Here is a 16,905-nt window from a genome sequence, read left to right on the forward strand (position 1 = left end):
AACAAGATGGTGCGCCACGCCAAAAAGATGATACAGAAATTCACCTGGAAGATGCAACGCGCGCGCCATCCCCCGCCGCGTGAAGAAATAACCGAGGTCAGCCGGCAGGTCGAAGATTTAAAAGCCTGCCAGGATGAAACCACATATACGTTAGAGTTTACGGAGCGGCGGTCCGACGAAGAGGACGAAATGAGTCTTCTCAGCTTCAATCTGGATATGGTCGTCGCGCCTGTGACGGCCGACGCGGCGGCTTCGGAGCAGAAAGCACCGGCGAAGATGGACAAGTTCAAGAGTTGCGTGAGGGGGCTCGTGAGCACGCTGGTTCTGCGGGCCGCCAGCTCCGAACTCAACGAGACGGAAATCGACGACATCACCGCTCGGCTGTTCGACCAAGTCTGGGCCGATTTCAAGAACGAGGATATCGACATCCCGCCGGAGAAGTTCGTCGGCCTCGACGAGGCCATTTACGAGGACCTCTGCGCGAGGTTCTGCTCTCCGCACACGGTGATCGTTTACATCGAGTTGAACAACGAACTCGCCTCCCTCCCCGTCGTCCGTTCGATCAGACGTCACCTGATGAAGGCCAAATCTGAGCAACAGTTCGAGATGTCCGTGATGGCTGTCATGGACCAGCTGATTAAGCGAGCCGCTAACGAAGCGCGCTTGAGACTCCCCGTGGAAAAAATCTACGACATTAGCTCGAGGCTCACCGCCAAACTCTTGGCCAAAATCGAAGGTAGAGATCTTTACATCCCCCCCAAGAAGCTTAAAAAGCTCAACGAGGACATTTACAAGAAGCTTCACGTGATGTTCGACGGTCCAGGGAAGTCCATGTTTTTCTTGGGGTGCGACAATCCGGTGGTCGACGATAAAGTCACTTCTTCCATCCAAAAACATCTGATGGGGATCTTGTTGAAGAAAATGCCGGAAGAGCATCCGAGAACGAAGGAAGCAAAATTCAAACTGGGTCTGAATTGTCTTTGTCAGAGTTTCGCCATGCGGGTCGCCAACCAAGCAAGTTTATGCCTCCGCATCGACGAAATCGACGACATCAGTTTGCGGCTGTTTAACAAACTCTGGGCTAAAATCGAGGGCGAAGATTTTCACATCCCGCCAGAGAAGTTTCAAAACCTAGAAAAGGCCATGTACAAGGCTCTCAAAAAGGTTTTCGGCTCCCCGGAAATGCTTCTGCGTTTATTGAAGTCCGACGACGCCGCGAGCGAAGAGATGATCAATTGTATCATCAGACAGCTCCTGAAGACCGAACAAAAGGAACCCGGTCCCTTCGGGAGCTTCTTCTCGTCTCTGGGGGAAGCAGTTCGCAAGCCCTTCGGCCGCGGGGATCGAGTGGCCGTTGTGTAGGATAAACAACAACGGTCTCGGTCATCTCGGTGGACATCGCTGCTTGTCTGCTCCGGTTTCCTCCCACATTTAACTGACCGCTCATATCGCCATTGACAGGAAAGATGTTTGTATAACTCATGTATAATAACTCTTTTGTCCTTTTTACAGGACCACTCTGAACTTTGAATAAAACTGAAAAAAATTGCATTCAACGAGTTTAGATTTAATTTTGTTTTTGTTTTGGTGCGTTCGCTTGTACCCCAAAAAATGTTTCTCGCCAGTTAATCTGACACCAGGTATTTTTTTCTAAGCATTACACGACTTTTCCAGTCTTTTGAAACGTGCTGCTGAAATTTAAAAATGAGCATGTGTTGTTGTTTTGTTAAATAATACAATAAAATGTATTAATTTTAGTTTTCAGGCTAGTTTCAATTAAAAAAAAAAAGGGGGCTTACAAGATTTGCAAATCATCGTAATTGGTTCTTGTTTACATTTTCCACAGCATCCTGACTTTTTAGAAAACAGGGTTGTGAATAAAAAGACCAATTGAATTTTAAAATAGCTTAATTAACAGGATTGACCTGAAAAGTTGAGCTTTTTGGCCTGTAAAAAAATAAAGAATAAATTGTTATCTTTACATTTAAAATAGATAATACTTCCCCCTCAGTGTTAATCATTTCCGGGATTTAATTATGAGTTACATTTTTTTTTTTTTTTTTTTAAATCTTTATCTTGTACATTTATTATCTAAAAATCTTGAAACACGCTTGTGGGTGTGAGGCTGTATTTGCTTCGATGTTCTTCCGGTCCGTTGTCATCGCTACCGCCCCTCAGAAGAGGCCGCTGATTGGTCCCCACTGCAGCCCACCACCCCCTCCTCCCCTCTCCAACGACCCGCTCCGTGACAGCGACCCCTCCTTCACCATTCAACCGGACGGTCTTCACCGACGTCGCCGCCGTTTAACCGGATCAAACGGCCGTTATTTCTTCACGGTAAACGGTGGTTTCATTTCGCCGGCCCATTTTTTTTTTTTTTTTTTTGAATGCGTGTCGAGTGAAAGCCTGCCCTTTTTTTTTTTTTTTTTCCGCATTCAGGCACTCGGTCGGAGGACAGACGCCAGAGAATAACAAGCCTTTTGTGTTTTTGTTTTTTGAACAAGCTCGTTAACTTTTAAGGACTTTTATAAAATAAATTTTAAAAAAAAGCTAAGCCGCGCGCCACACAAAAAAAAAACAACAACATAAAAAGTCGTGAGAGCGCGTGTCGGCGTGTTGTTGCCAAGTAACGTCTGCTCGGTCGATAATGGTGACTTTCTCGCTGGCAGTCAGACCTCTGGTTTCCCACCTCCACCGACAGCTCGTCCGACACCGGATAACGCCCGCCAGAAGATGCAACCTCACGGCGTGCTCCAGCAAATATGTGCTGTCTCAGAGTGAGTACATTTTTGACAAAAAAAACAACAAAAAAGAACCGAGTGTTGGCTGTGCGATCAGGTAAGGTTGCGGAGGCAGCTGCTAATTTTGTTGTTGTTGTTGTTGTCATACAGCTTCATAAGAGATGATTTTAATAATCGCAGACAGTTTCCGCAACTCTTGTGTTTGTACACGTGCAATCGGTGTGGGGGTGTAGGGGATGTGTGTGTGGGGGGGGGTGTTTTCACGGTGGGATCACTTTTGTTGTCATCTGAACAACGTGTGCGCGGAGCGGTGGAAAGCTCGGACTGGGTTTCGGATCTGGGTCAATCCGTTTTTCTGTTGTTTCAGCTCTTTTCCAGCTCCAGGATTTCCAAACAAGTGTTAATGCCCCCACCCCCCCTCCCTCCCTCTTCCCCCCCCCCCCTGATCAATGCAAACAAGGGGCCCATCTGAAGCCCTTTGACCTACATAGTTAGTGCTTCCAGTCCAGGTTGGAGTGGTTCCAGGTCTGATGTGGTCCAGATTGGTACAAAATCAGTGAAATCTCACTCTTTTCTTAATTTTACCAAATAGAATTAAGGTTTTGCAAATCAACAGATAGTTTGTTTTGTTTTTTTTTTAGAATTTTTGAGCCTCTTTAGGATAATCAAGTTCAGGTTTTATCATGTAGTCCATCTCCAAGACGTCGAAATGTCTTTTTTTTTTTTTTTTTTTTTTTGGGGGGGGGGGGGGGGGGGGGGTACTTTTGCTAAAGGTTTTATATTATAAAGATTTAGGCTCTCTAGGATAATGTAGTACATGTTTAGTACAGTAGTTTTAGATCTAAACGAGGCCCAAGTGGTCTAAATGTAAATGTCAGGAAATGGTTCTGTTAAACCACAACCTTTTATTGTCTTTTATTTTGGGCCTTTTATTGTCCCACCTCGTCAGCACAGTGTACGACCGTAACGAGGTCTGTTACATCATCATGGTATTAACATTATGTAACCTGTGGCAATATATCGCATGCAATTTCTTTTGAGTTTATGAGTCCTTCCCTCTAAGTCTGATGTGGCCACGGAGTATATTCGAGACACCCAAACCGGTTCGACGAGTCCGAACAACGTCCTCGTCGCGCCCGGTAATGTCGACAATCTCGATCAACTTGTCTCGCCGAATCAACACAAACAAACATTTGTAATCAGGAAATGTGTTCTTTTTATGCTCGGCCATGACAATTAACAAAGTTTATATTTAACTTTAACTAGCTTGCTGTGCCCGGCTCGATCAGCCACAAAGCATTATGAGAAGGCTTTTTTTTTTTTTTTTTGGTTTGTCTTGTGGTCCAATAGATGTTTTGTGATGTATTTGTTGAGACATTTCTACTTCTTCAGGTAAAAAAACCCCCACCTGACTCAAGGAAGTGATGACTTCTTTAGAAGTAGGGAGCCATACTGGTATCATTGCAACATGCACTATTCCCCGAGTGAAGCCTCGCAGGCACAACTTCAGACCACGTACAAATTCCACCTCCCTCGGTGTTGTTTGTCAGAACCGGACGCACGGTCGGCCCAAAACACAGACCGTCTGTAATCCAACTCTGTGACTATAAAAGTTTTATGTAGAGTTCGTCAAGAGATGCCACGAGCGCTGCCTGGCAACCCGAATTCAGGGACCAATCCGCTCTCTGAGGCCTTTACCCGAATGTGACCTTTTTAATACAGAAAGTTTCAAGTTTCTCTTGAGGTTTTAAGATATTTTTTAATCCCAAAAACAGTTTTTGTTGGAACAGTTGTTGTTTTTTTTCCAGTGAAAACATGAGCAGGAATTAAAAACCCAATAACAAGAAATTCACATCAAAGAGCAATATATCATTTGATATTCCTGTAGTGAAATACCTTCATTTTACCTGGTACTATTTTTTGGTGTTGTCTTGGCGACCTGCCTCGCACATCTGACAAAGTACGCCTCTATTTATTTTTCTGTGAGCCTTTAAACTGTGATGCATCTTCCTAACAAGATATTGGACATTTTCTACTGTTCCATCACATTTTTAGGTGCTTGCTTGTCTTCTGTGCTTCAACTCTTTATCAGTGATTTGTTGTAAAAAAAAAGAAGAAAAAAAAAAATTGTTTTTAAAAAGCGACGTTTACCAGAGAATTGAAGGTTTTTCATTGTTTCGTCCTGCGGTAAACGAGTGAAGCTCCACAGCAACGTCAGCATCTTTGCTCTAAAAGGGCAACACCTCCGCAGGTCCGACGACTTTTTAATCCGGGGAATCGACCCCGCGATCAGGGTGACTTCCCGATGTCCCAGATGTCCGATAACCTCCAGGCATTTTTTTTGTTGTTTTTTTTGGTCAGGAGCGACGCCGCGACAAAATCGGAAACGACCTCGCAGCCTCGCAATTACACCCCGAACGGCTTTCACGAGGCAGTAATTGCGTGTCCGTGCAAATAACAGAGTCAGGCGGCCGACTTCCCGCTGAAACCTTTGACGAAGATGAAGGTCATCTCCCAGTCAGACCTGTTCGACTTGGCTCTCAGCGGGAAAAAAAACAAAACTTTTGGCCTCGTTGCTGGATGAATGAAGAGCCAAAAGAACAATAGTTGCTTTTGTGTCCTCTTCACAGCTGCACTTTTCTTTCTTTTTTTTCACCTGTAGATCTCAAACCATCTTTTTCAAGTCCAGTAAACAATTTAATGTTTTTTTTTTTTGGGGTGGATTTTTAAAGGCACACGAGCAAAGAAAAGGGAAAAGAGCAGAGTTGTTTTTTTGTTTTTTTTGGCGTAATTAGAAGTCAGGTCTGTTTGACAGACGTTGGCCCGAGTCAGCGGTTTTGACCGGCCAGAGGTCCCCGGTCTTGGTTCTCCTGCTGCGGAGGGGGAGCTGGGGGCGTGCCAGGACATTCCACCGTGTCACTTTCTGTACAGCCGGCCCACTTCTCTCTTATTTAGTAATATAAGGAAAGAAAAAAAAAAAAGAGTCCGAGGGCTAGAAGGAAGTGCCGTCTCTCCTTTTTTCATTCAGTCGCTTCTAACAGCTCGAGGGAGAGGAAGGATTATTTTTTTTGTGTCTTTCTGACACCGTGTGGATTTTATTTTTCAAATTTTCTCATTACAAAATGAACTGTCTAACAATGCAGGAAGCAGCCGAGTGCAATATGAAGAGTAGGTGTCAGCATCTCTTTTCTTTTTCTTGTCTTTTTCCCTTCACAGTGGACACGAGAACAGGAACTACGATTTAACTCTGAAATCTCTTTGACTTTTCTCTCTGGATTTCCTCCCTCTTCTTCTCCTCCTCCTCCTCCTCCTCCTCTTTCCTCTCTCCTCACCTCCAGTGCATCCCATGTGGCAGGGACCCCTCGCGATACCGGGAGGCGACCGCCAGTCGCCCGTCGACATCGTCGTGCGGAAGAGCGTCTTCGACTCGGAGCTGAAGCCTCTGGTCATCGACTACGACCCGCAGACGTGCCAGCAGATCTGGAACAACGGCTACTCCTTTCTGGTCGAGTACGACGACACCACGGACAAGTCCAGTAAGTCCTCAAGTCCATATATATACATATATATATATATTTAAACACAATGAAAATCTACCAGTAAATTACCCCAAAAGAAATGTAGAAGTTAAAATTCCTCATTGTGAACTACTAGATTGGAAACTTTCAATCCAGAGAGGGGGAAACCTCAGTGGGGAGAATTTATGTTTTCATCTACACAAAAGGATTATCCCCCCACCTCCCTTCCCCTCCCTTCCCCTCCCTTTCCCTCCCTTCCCGCCCCCTTTAAGAGCCTATGTGGGAGAATTCAGTCATCAATCCTCCACTCAAGAGTGCCACGTGGAGACGGTGTGACTCGCGTGACCTCATCCACAAAACCTACGACCCAGACGGTCTTTTTTTTGTGTCCGGAATAATTACTGGTCTTCACCGCCCAAAAAAATAAGAAATAAAACCTTATGTCGGTAGAATTAAAAATGTACAAAGCAGCAGAAATAACCAGTTTATAGGTGCAACATGTTTTTTTAATTTTTTTCATTATGAGTTAGTGTGTCACTGGGAGAACAAAAATAGCAGTGAAATGTGGAGGATTTTATTTCCTTATAATACAAAGAAAGAAGCAATGATGTGGTGAATTCAATTTTCAGCCTTTTTAATTGCTTTTATTATTTTTTTTAAGTAAAAAAACATTTAGTTCCAGAATATATAGATAAAGAGGAGACCTTATCAGTTGGCAGTATTACCGGCATTGATAAGCAGTTTATGGTGACGATAAAAACAAGATAAACTTTTTGGCTGTAACGGTTTCATGTTTTTGGTTTCGTTACGGTCCGAACAAGACGCTCTCTATGGGCGTCATTTCCTCTTTTTAAGGAGGACACAAATACTAGACAGAAAAAGGGATATGAGCTGGTTTTTTTTGTTGTTTTTTTTTAATTCATTCAGTAAAACAGTAAAAATTGAAGTCAGAGTATGATGCATGTCCTTTCATTTTCCGGAGCAGCGCTGAAAGGGGGCCCCGTGCGAGATCAATTCAGGCTCTGTCAGTTCCACTTCCACTGGGGCGAGACCAACGCCTGGGGGTCGGAGCACACCGTGGACAGGAGGCTGTTCCCCGCCGAGGTACCGCGTCACGCTAACAACATGGAAACACGTAAACACAAAAAAACACAAACAGGAAGCTTGAATAAGGCCAGCAGGGGGAGCCAAACCGGCGTTGCATTGAACCACTCAATCAACACTGAATCTGTGGAATATCACGGATTAGATTATCATTTGCGCCGAGTCATGGAATATGATATTTACATTTTTGTTGCCATTTGTCAAAATGTCATTTTCTTTTTTTTAAATTTATTTCACATTCCCTGTATTTCGTGATGCCTTCAAAGACCAGGCGTGAAGACTAGATGACAGTGGAAAAAAAGCAAATTTTTAACTTTGGCCCGATGAAGATCGTTGGGCTTTCAGGACACGGAAGAAATAAGAGAATTATTTCTGTAATTATCGTCAGGAAACATTAAGAAGGGGGCGGGGAAACTTTTTACACGTCGAGAGGCGATAGTGAGTCGCTGTTGCGTTCAGGTACGCTGTCCTCAGTTTGGTTGAATCGGATGTTTTAGTACCTTCCCTTTGTTAGTAGTTGAGTTGTTTTTTTTAAGTTGAAAATTATAAAGTTCGATTGAAAAAAAATTAAATAAAAAAAGGCGTTAACCGATTAAGCCTTTAGTTAACGTAAAAATCTCTATCTTTATTATTTATCATTAGTTTCACTGAAGATCCTTTTTTAATTGTCTAAATGAGGTCAGTGAGCATGTCAAGTAAACACGATCATGAATCATATGTGAAGCTGATATTAAGAAGACATTACAGTTGTATTTAAAGAGATAATAAATAAAACAAGGGCAGATCAAAGTGCTCCATCGAGGCCAAGAATTATACAAGACATCAAAATTTACATATTTCATTTACTGCAAAAGCAAACAAACGGAGCTCAAAGCACCAGCAGCAGCACCGGACCTCCCTGCTGCTGGATTAATGTAGCGTGCTCGGTACAGCAGCACTGCAGTCGTGTGTGTGTGTGTGTGTGTGTGTGTGTGTGTGTGTGTGTGTGTGTGTGTGTGTGTGTGTGTGTGTGTTATTGTGTGTGTGTGTGTGTGTGTGTGTGTGTTATTGTGTAACTAAGCCACTGAATGGAAAAACAGTCAGATATGCAGCGCTCAAGAAAGCTCAGATTACAGTTTGCTCAAGTTCACAGCGACGTCCTACGAAACACAAACCGAGACACGAACGCCTACAATAGAGGCGGAAAAATATGCGACTAAATGAGTTATACGATGCAGCAAGTAGGTTTTGTTGTAAAATAAATAAATAAATAAAAACTGCAGTTAGCTTTGGCTTTGGTTCGTGAACGTCCGTTATGAAGCCTCGGATTTTTGGTCGCCGCCATCTTTGCTAGTTCGGAGCAGCTTTGGAGCAGGAAGTGACCATATTTGGACGAGATGATGGGGAGGGGAAGGGGGGGGCTGGATCTGATTGGAAACCCGACGATACTACTTCCCCGCCCATCGATCGCTGTAACCTAACTGCACCACAGGCCTGTCAATCAAATAGACACGCCCCCACAAAAACAGGTCTTTTTGAATCTTATTTTATAATAAATGACGGGATTATTTTCAGATGGACCTCCAGAAAACTAATAAGAAGGAGCGACTTTAACGAACAACACCGAGATAACTGATGGAGACATTTTATTGACTGAGAATTTTATGAGAAGCTGAATGGGAGACCTCTAGTGGCCCTCGGTGGTATTTCAGATTAAGGCACTTTCGCATCGGAATCATTTTTCAGAGCCGGAAGCTACGAACACTTTTATTTACAGTCTGTGGTTGTAATAAAATAGACTCCTCTTTACAGGTGGCACATTTAAAGCCTGTAAACCAGAGCGGCATCTTATTGACAGCTTATAAAGAGCATCTGACCGGAGTGTGTTCCAGCGTCTGCTCGGGTTTCTGTGCTGATTAAACGAAACGTTATGAAGCTTTAAACAGACGAATGTCAAACCAGGCCGATGCAGAACGACGCGTTTAAGGGGTTAAGAAGAAAGAAACAAACTCTGCTCTGTTGCAACAGGACAAATGTTCCCTTTTCCTTCTTTTAACTCCACTTTTATTGGTGCAGAACCGGCTTTGATCGGGTCCAGCCTCTGTTATGGTTTCATATATTTGGACGCAGTCTGTTGGTTTGGCATCATTGTGTTTTTTTTTTTGTTGAAACTTTCATGTGGGAAAGTCTCTTTAAATTGAATTGTAAAGCCGGTTTCAGGCGTCCTTTGATCCGGCTGCGTTTCGACATGTCTTTTTATATCTTCAAAGCCGGACTCAAACTTTTAAGGGTGTGTTTTGCCTTTTTTTGAGATCGGTCCAGTCGTCGGGCTTCACGTTTGACCGCAGAACTTCTATTTTCATGTTGTTCCATTACCTTACCTTCAGGCACGCTTATGTAACAAGTGTGTGTGTGTGTGTGTGTGTGTGTGTGTGTGTGTGTGTGTGTGTGTGTGTCCATCAGCTCCACTTGGTCCACTGGAACTCGGACAAGTACAGTCTGTTTGAGGAGGCGGTGATGGAGGACAACGGGCTGGCTGTGATTGGAGTTTTTCTCAAGGTACAAAGCGCGCACACACACACACACACACACACACACACACACACACACACACACACACACACACCACTGATTTGTTCGTTAAAGATAGCGCTGTGTACATCACAGTCTCTTGAGCTCGATACGCACATCTGCCGCGTGACTACAAACCAGATTAAACGTCTTAATCCTTGTGTAGGTGGGAAAGAGACACGAGGGGCTGCAGAAGCTGGTCGACGCTCTGCCTGCAATCAGACACAAGGTCAGTCACGCGCACACACACACACACACACTTCTTAAGAAAGCTGTATTATACCCCCCCCCCCCCCCCCCCCCCACACACAAAGACCATCACAAACCCCCCTTTTTAAAAGCTGCTGCTTTGTAGGAAGGTGGCGCCCTCTTGTGGTAGGAGTACCGACGAGCCTGTGGTAGCAGTAATAATAATAATAGTAATAAACTTTATTTTTACAGCACCTTTCATACAAGAAATGCAGCTCAAAGTGATTCACAGCAAGAAAATGACACGCAGTGTTTCACATAAAATCAGATATAAAGGAACATTTAAAAATATAGAAAAGAAATGAGATGCATAAGAACAGATCAAATTCACAAGATTAAACACAAATAGAGTTAAAATATAAAACAATCAGGTTCAGAAGCTCGGTGCATTAAAAAGCATGAAGACGAAGTCAAGAAGTTCTGAAGACGAAATGTGACTGGAAGGATTTATTGGTTTTAATTCCTAATGAAAACTTTTTTTTAAGATGATATCTTTGGGTTTTTATAGACAACAGTCTTTAGAGTTCAGAGAAAAGTTAAAGAAGAAAAAAAAGACATAGCCGAGCTACAGGTGGAAAAAAGAAGAGGATGGAGTACAAAAAGATTGATGTCAACAACAAGAACCTGACAGACTCCCAAAGATGTTTTTTTTTTAATGAAATCAGGTCATTTTTATGTTTATTTATGTGGTACATTGAATATATTGAAGCCATTAAAGACAAAATAAGTGATTAAAACATACTAAAAAAGAAATTAAAGACGTGCAAAGGATGTAAGAGCAGTGAATAAAAATATTTAATGCTAATATTAATACTTCAATACACAGAAGCACTTAGATGAGACCTTAAATTATCAACCTTTCATTTGTGAAGACATCCTGAGACATCCTTTTTTTTTTTAAAGGGGGGTCATACCGTTCGATAGCGGCTGATTTGGAGGTCATAATTTCACATCATATCATATATAACTAATTATAAGATAAGATAAGACTTTTTGGGTTAATTTAGTCATTAAGTTTAATAATGTCTGATAAGGTTGGGGTTTGATAAAAAAAATGTGCCACTTGTGATATAACACTTATCGGAGAGATTACGCGCCGAATAAGGATCGTCTTACGATGGTTGTAGTATTAAAAATGAACGACACCGAAGCTCGTCACCGTTTTGGATTTTAGAAAAGAAAATTGTCGTAAAATTATGTTAATTTTTATAACGTGCTTTTTTTCGTGTTTTTCTCTGAACATTAAAAAAATAATCCAACATCGGTGCGGCTCGTTTTGAATACGTGTTTTGATGCTGCGTCAGCAGGATAGCGTCGTGGAGTTCTCCCGGTTCGACCCCGGCTGCCTGCTGCCGCCCAACATCGACGACTACTGGACGTACCACGGCTCTCTGACCACGCCCCCTCTGACCGAGTCCGTCACCTGGATCATCATGAAGCAGCACATCGAAGTCAGCCACGACCAGGTCTGTCCGTGATCCTCCACTTTCATCAGGGCGTGTTTTTAATTTTGTAAACAGGCACCTGCATGCTAACATGCCAACTATGAATATTATGGGAATTATTACGCCAATGCTGAAGTGCCTAAAAGTGCAATACCAATGAGGGCCACTAGTTGAAAAACAAAGTCAGTAAATTTTCTCCATGAGTCCTTATGGTGTGATTCATTAAATTCCATCCTTGCAGATCTGCTGTGTAAGTGTGACTCCAGAACGACCACAAGAGGGCGCCAGTTGTCCTTTTGTTTTCCTTCAGTTGTGAAACTGGTTCCAGAACCAGTTTTTTTTTTGTAATGAACCTGACCTGACTCAGCCTGTGAAGAGGTTTGAATTAAACCTTTTTAACCCCCATTCAGCTGGCCGTCTTCCGGAGCCTCCTGTTCACCTCGGCCGAGGAGGAAGTCCAGAAGAGCATGGTGAACAACTTCCGCGTGCAGCAGCCTCTCCGCGGCCGCACCGTGCGCTCCTCCTTCAGTCCCTTCCTGCAGGAGGCGCCGTCGGCCGAGAGCGACAACAACCACTGATGCTGCAGGAGCCAGTACACACACACACACACACACACACACACACACACACACACACACACACACACACACACACACACACACACACACACACTCTGTCCTGACTCACTGATCATGTTTCCCTCTGAGGAACTCCAGTCGTTCCCTTTCATAAACATGATTAATATTTCCATATTACAAACGGGGAACAACTTTACGCGAACGGTTGCTAGGGGCGACTCATAGTTGAGATTTCTTTATTTTTCACAGTTTTGGTTTCGACAAAACCAAAAAAAAAAACACAATAAGGGATTGTTGTTGCTGTGGAGGAAAAAAAAAAGATCAGTTTTAGTCGTTTTTAATTAGCAGGAATCGTATTTATTGTATATTCAGAGTTTATGCAGATGCTGTATGGAGCAGTGTGCTGCTCTGATCTCCTTATAAGGAGGCCGCTGTCAAAAGTTTACAGCACAACGCCCTCAATACAGAAAAATCCCAGAGGGATTCATACCACTATCATAAATCACAAATCTTCTCGTTGGATTTATTGTAAATTTTATGCCATTTTACACCTTTTTAAAAGGAAAAACAGAATGTATGTATTTTTTTCCCCTTCATCTGTTACAAAGAGATTTTATTTTTAACTTTTACATCTGACATTCAGAAAGCCTTCGAGTTTTTTGTGGTTTTTTTTGTGTTTTTTTTTTTAAATGCCAAAAACGCACAAACGTCGTATTTTTTTTTTAGTTTTTTTTTTTTTTTTTTAGTTTTCTTTTCATCGTAGCACAAAGATTTATTCTGACTGAAACGAGCAGCTTCTGTTCTGTTCAGTCACCTCGAAGAACTCCCCGACCGAGGTGCCTTAAATGTTTCGGAAACTATCTCCGTCTTCCTTCGGCGCGGCGGCTCGTGTGCAGCAGGTGCTGCCGGATCAGCTGGCAGAGCAACTTCAACAGGGCTTGTTTTGTTTTTCTTGTAGGTTTCCTTGGAGGCTGCAGGTTTTTTTTTTTTTTTCTTTTTCTTTGGGGCCTAATTTTGGCCTCGAAATCTTTAAAATGCTTCCTTTAAAAAAATAAAATAAATAAAAGATAACAAAGGTGTTACCATAGTGATGGAAACCCTGTTTAAAGACGTCCTTCAGTGTCGGCGTTGTTCCGCATCTTAAAATCTGCAGTAAATCGAGCCGCCGACTCGGCAATTTAACGAGCGAGCTGACGCCGACGTTGCATCATCTGAAGCCCCCACCACCACCACCCCCACCACCCCACCCCCCGACCCCGAGTTGCAACGCTGTGAAAGAGAGCCAGGAGGAGGCGTTTTTTTTAGGGCTTTTAAGATAAAACGTCGGCACCGTGTCATCTCAGGGTTACTTCTTAATTCTTCCTCTGCCAACGTACAGCTGCGTCGAGGTCGTCCGGAGGGGTCAAAGGTCACGGTTGTCTCTGCAATTCTGACACTACCCACACGACTTTTTTTTTTTCTCATTATATGACACTAACACGGAGACCCGGTTCTGCCTTCGTCCGGTACATCTGCATCCTTATTCACGCATTTGGAACCGACGTCTGCCTTCATATTTCATGTCGTCTTACTTCTTTTGTTCGTTTTTTTCATGGCTACAAAAAAAAAAAGAAATGCAGATTATTTTCCTGCATCACAGCTTTAGTTTACAGGAGTTTCAAATCTTTTTCCGACTCGTCTTCACCATCTGTCTTTTATTTTTTTATTTTATTTTTTTCACTCCCGTAGCTCAGCGTGATGTTTGAGCAGGTGTACGTTGTGTGTACCGTCCACTGTGTATGTGCGGTGCATATTTTCACTGTTTATCTGTCCAGTGTGCGGCCCCACATTCTTGCCCCCCCCCTCCTCCCCGGCGGACGAACCCCTCTCCCTCCCCCTCTTTACAACGATGTAAATATGATTTTTAAAGATAATAACAGAGGATGTATAACAATAAAGTAATATGTGACGTACAAAAATAATGTGCTGTCTGTACTTTTATTTTGAAAACATACCCCTCCCCCCCCCTTCTTGTTCCCGGAGCCGTCCCACCTGACCCAACTCCTCTCTGAGCCCCCCCGAACCAGGTCAGGAGCACGCTTTCCAAAATAAAAACCGCTTCTAACTGCCTCGATCTGTCCCAGAACCGGTACCTTTGAAGCCCTCCTGACACAGATGAAGTTTGGTGGCCCCCGCCCAGACGCCTGGGGTCCTCCGGGGTGGGGTGTTTACATTGCGTCGGTGTGATCTGGTTCTCCATCTGATTCAAAACCAAAGAGAAGGCGATTTAAAAAAAATATATATATATATTTTAAGACGGCCTCTCAGAGGGTGTTTATTGTGCTTGGGAGGGACGGGGAGAGGTTCGGGAGGGGGGTCTGCTTGGGACACACCAGTCGGTCTCTGCTGGGCTTCCCCTGATTGTATGAACCTGGACAGACTGACTGGAGACCTCGGGGTGTGAGTGTGTGTGTGTGTGTGTGTGTGTGTGTGTGTGTGACTGGCGTCTCGTCTTTGAAGCGGCTGAATGAGAAAACTTTTTTTTATATAACCGCTGAATTAAAAACTCACCGAACTCTTTTTTTGTTTTTTTTCTTTTGTTTTTACGAAAAGCCTTTACAGAAAAAAATCTCATCGAAAAAAAAAAGAGGGTTTCCTACGGTGGTTTAGAGACATTAAAAACATGAAATAGAAACCCAACACTTTTGGTTTTTTTCTTTTTTTATTTGTACCCCCCTCACCCGCACTTCAGAGTTAATAAATAAAAATGCACCAACTGTTGTGTCAGCTGATCTTCGCAGGTGAAGCCGCCAGATCCGTTTCGCATTTATTGTGAAATGTTTTTCTTTTCTATTTGTGTTTTCTATTATTATTTATTAAAAAATTTACCCACCGATGTCATTTTGTTTCTTTTAGTTTTCAGCCCCGAGATCATTTTTTTCTAACGATTTCATGTCTTAGTTTCCTTTGCGGAGACGCCGGTCGGCCGCCAATCGACGGCAGAAGAGCGATGAAGAGGAAGACGAGGAAGGTTTTCCTGCCGTCCTTCTGTTCTCTGCTCGTTTCTTTTTTCTTTTTTTTAAACCAACACCCCTCCGCTTTCTCCACACAGATATAAACAGGAACATCCATCCAGAGGCCCTCCTCCCTCTGAACTCCACGCCAGCTGCTCTTCCTCCTGGTCTTCCTCACCTCCGAGCTCCTCTGATGTGTTTTGTTTGGTGTTTCAGAGATTCCAGACAAAAGGGGCCTCCATCCGAGCAGATTCCTGTTTTGAGTCGAAAATGCGGCCCGAACTGGTTTCAGTCGGAGATGAAAAGTGAGTGCGACTCTTTCGGCGTCACGTTTCAGGCTGCGCTGAGAAAAAACGGTCAAATCTTGTGCCGCTTCTTTTTTTTTTTTTTTTCCAGAGATGATTAATCGTGTCATAAAATACACGTGACAGAAGTTGAAGCTGATAAAAACAAAATACAAAACAAACATAATTAAAAGTTCTTCATTCTTTAAAAAACAAAAAATGGACACTAAATAAATGAATAAAATAGTGATTGAAATGAAGGAAATGAAGCATTAAAAGTGATGTTTTGCTTCCTTATAATTCAGATCAACCACTTGACTTGATTTGATGTCCCGCCCTCCGAAAGCAGAAACCTTGACTGCACCACAGGCCTGTCAATCAAAGTGACACGCTCCCAAAAACACAGCATTTTGAGGCCTTGATATCTAATTAATGACGGGATTATTTTTATAAGGACCGCCAGGAAACAACGACTTTAAGTAATGACACCATAAGAACTTGTGGAAGTAACTCTGTATTTCACGAGAACTTGAATAGGAGTTTATAGAGCCGGAGCCCCCTACTGGCACTTGGTAGTATTGCAGTTTTCTCCACTTTCGCATTGACGTAATTTTTTTTTTAGACCTGGACGTGACGTCTGCTTTTATATTCAGCAATAATTTTAATCAAAATTCATTGATTTAGTATTGGATCGGTTGATGATATTGACACCCTACAGTACTACAAAAACGATGAGCGGCACCGACCGGTCCGGACCAGATGTATATCGGGAGCTCGCGGGTCGTTGATATGTTTTGGGGCATTTGAGGGATTTCATTGGCCGGCCTTCATGCAGATTCCCTGGACGGGAAGTCTCCCACACCCCCGCTCCTCAGTATCACGTTTTTGTTTACGGAAACTTTTTTCTGTGAATCCCTCACCCTATACCCACCTCCCCCCCCCACCACCACCACCACCACCCCACCACAGACACACACACACACAACTTCCCCCAAAAAAATCAAATCCTTTCACTCCTTCGAAGTAGGCGGTCAGATGAATCATTTTTATTCACATTGAAACATTACAGTTATTCATAATGTGCCAGTAAGGTCAAGAGCGATCAGGAAAAAAACTGCTGATGCTAAACATCCACAACAGCGAGTGTGTTTTCTGTATCATAAAGTAACAAAATCAAGACTGTTTCACATCGCGGCCTTGGTTTCTCGACAACTCGTGGCGCTTACTCAAGAGCCGGCTCTATATCAGCATAATATCTCCGCCGTCATTTTGCAAGAAGCATGTCAGTAATTTCACCACTTTGTTGGCAGCCATCGAGTGTTTTCGCGCACATGCTCGCACGCCACAAATGCAGACTCGAATACGAGCTGTTATACGAGCCTCCCATAAAAAAAATAATAAAAAAAACCTAGAGGATTCAACAATTAACTAAAGTTATGTATT

At 43.1% G+C, this 16,905-nt stretch overlaps 1 protein-coding gene across 2 annotated transcripts; it reads left to right on the forward strand.

Annotated features, from left to right (window-relative positions):
- Window positions 1–2,255: 2,255 nt before the first annotated feature.
- On the forward strand, window positions 2,256–14,146 carry ca5a (carbonic anhydrase Va). 2 transcript variants are annotated; one of them, XM_069172814.1, is made up of 7 exons: window positions 2,256–2,777; window positions 6,080–6,277; window positions 7,245–7,363; window positions 9,806–9,901; window positions 10,080–10,142; window positions 11,470–11,628; window positions 12,018–14,146. In XM_069172814.1, exons 1-7 carry the CDS (start codon window positions 2,648–2,650, stop codon window positions 12,183–12,185), a joined length of 933 nt encoding a protein of 310 aa, XP_069028915.1. In that variant the 5' UTR covers window positions 2,256–2,647; the 3' UTR covers window positions 12,186–14,146. The 2 variants fall into 2 exon arrangements, with proteins under 2 accessions (XP_069028915.1, XP_069028916.1); XM_069172815.1 differs by lacking the exon at window positions 2,256–2,777 and adding an exon at window positions 5,774–5,909.
- Window positions 14,147–16,905: the final 2,759 nt, after the last annotated feature.

Source organism: Embiotoca jacksoni, unplaced genomic scaffold (assembly GCF_022577435.1).
Source record: "Embiotoca jacksoni isolate LCO1_2020_lvr unplaced genomic scaffold, fEmbJac1.0.p SCAF_55, whole genome shotgun sequence".
Taxonomy (NCBI): domain Eukaryota; kingdom Metazoa; phylum Chordata; class Actinopteri; family Embiotocidae; genus Embiotoca; species Embiotoca jacksoni.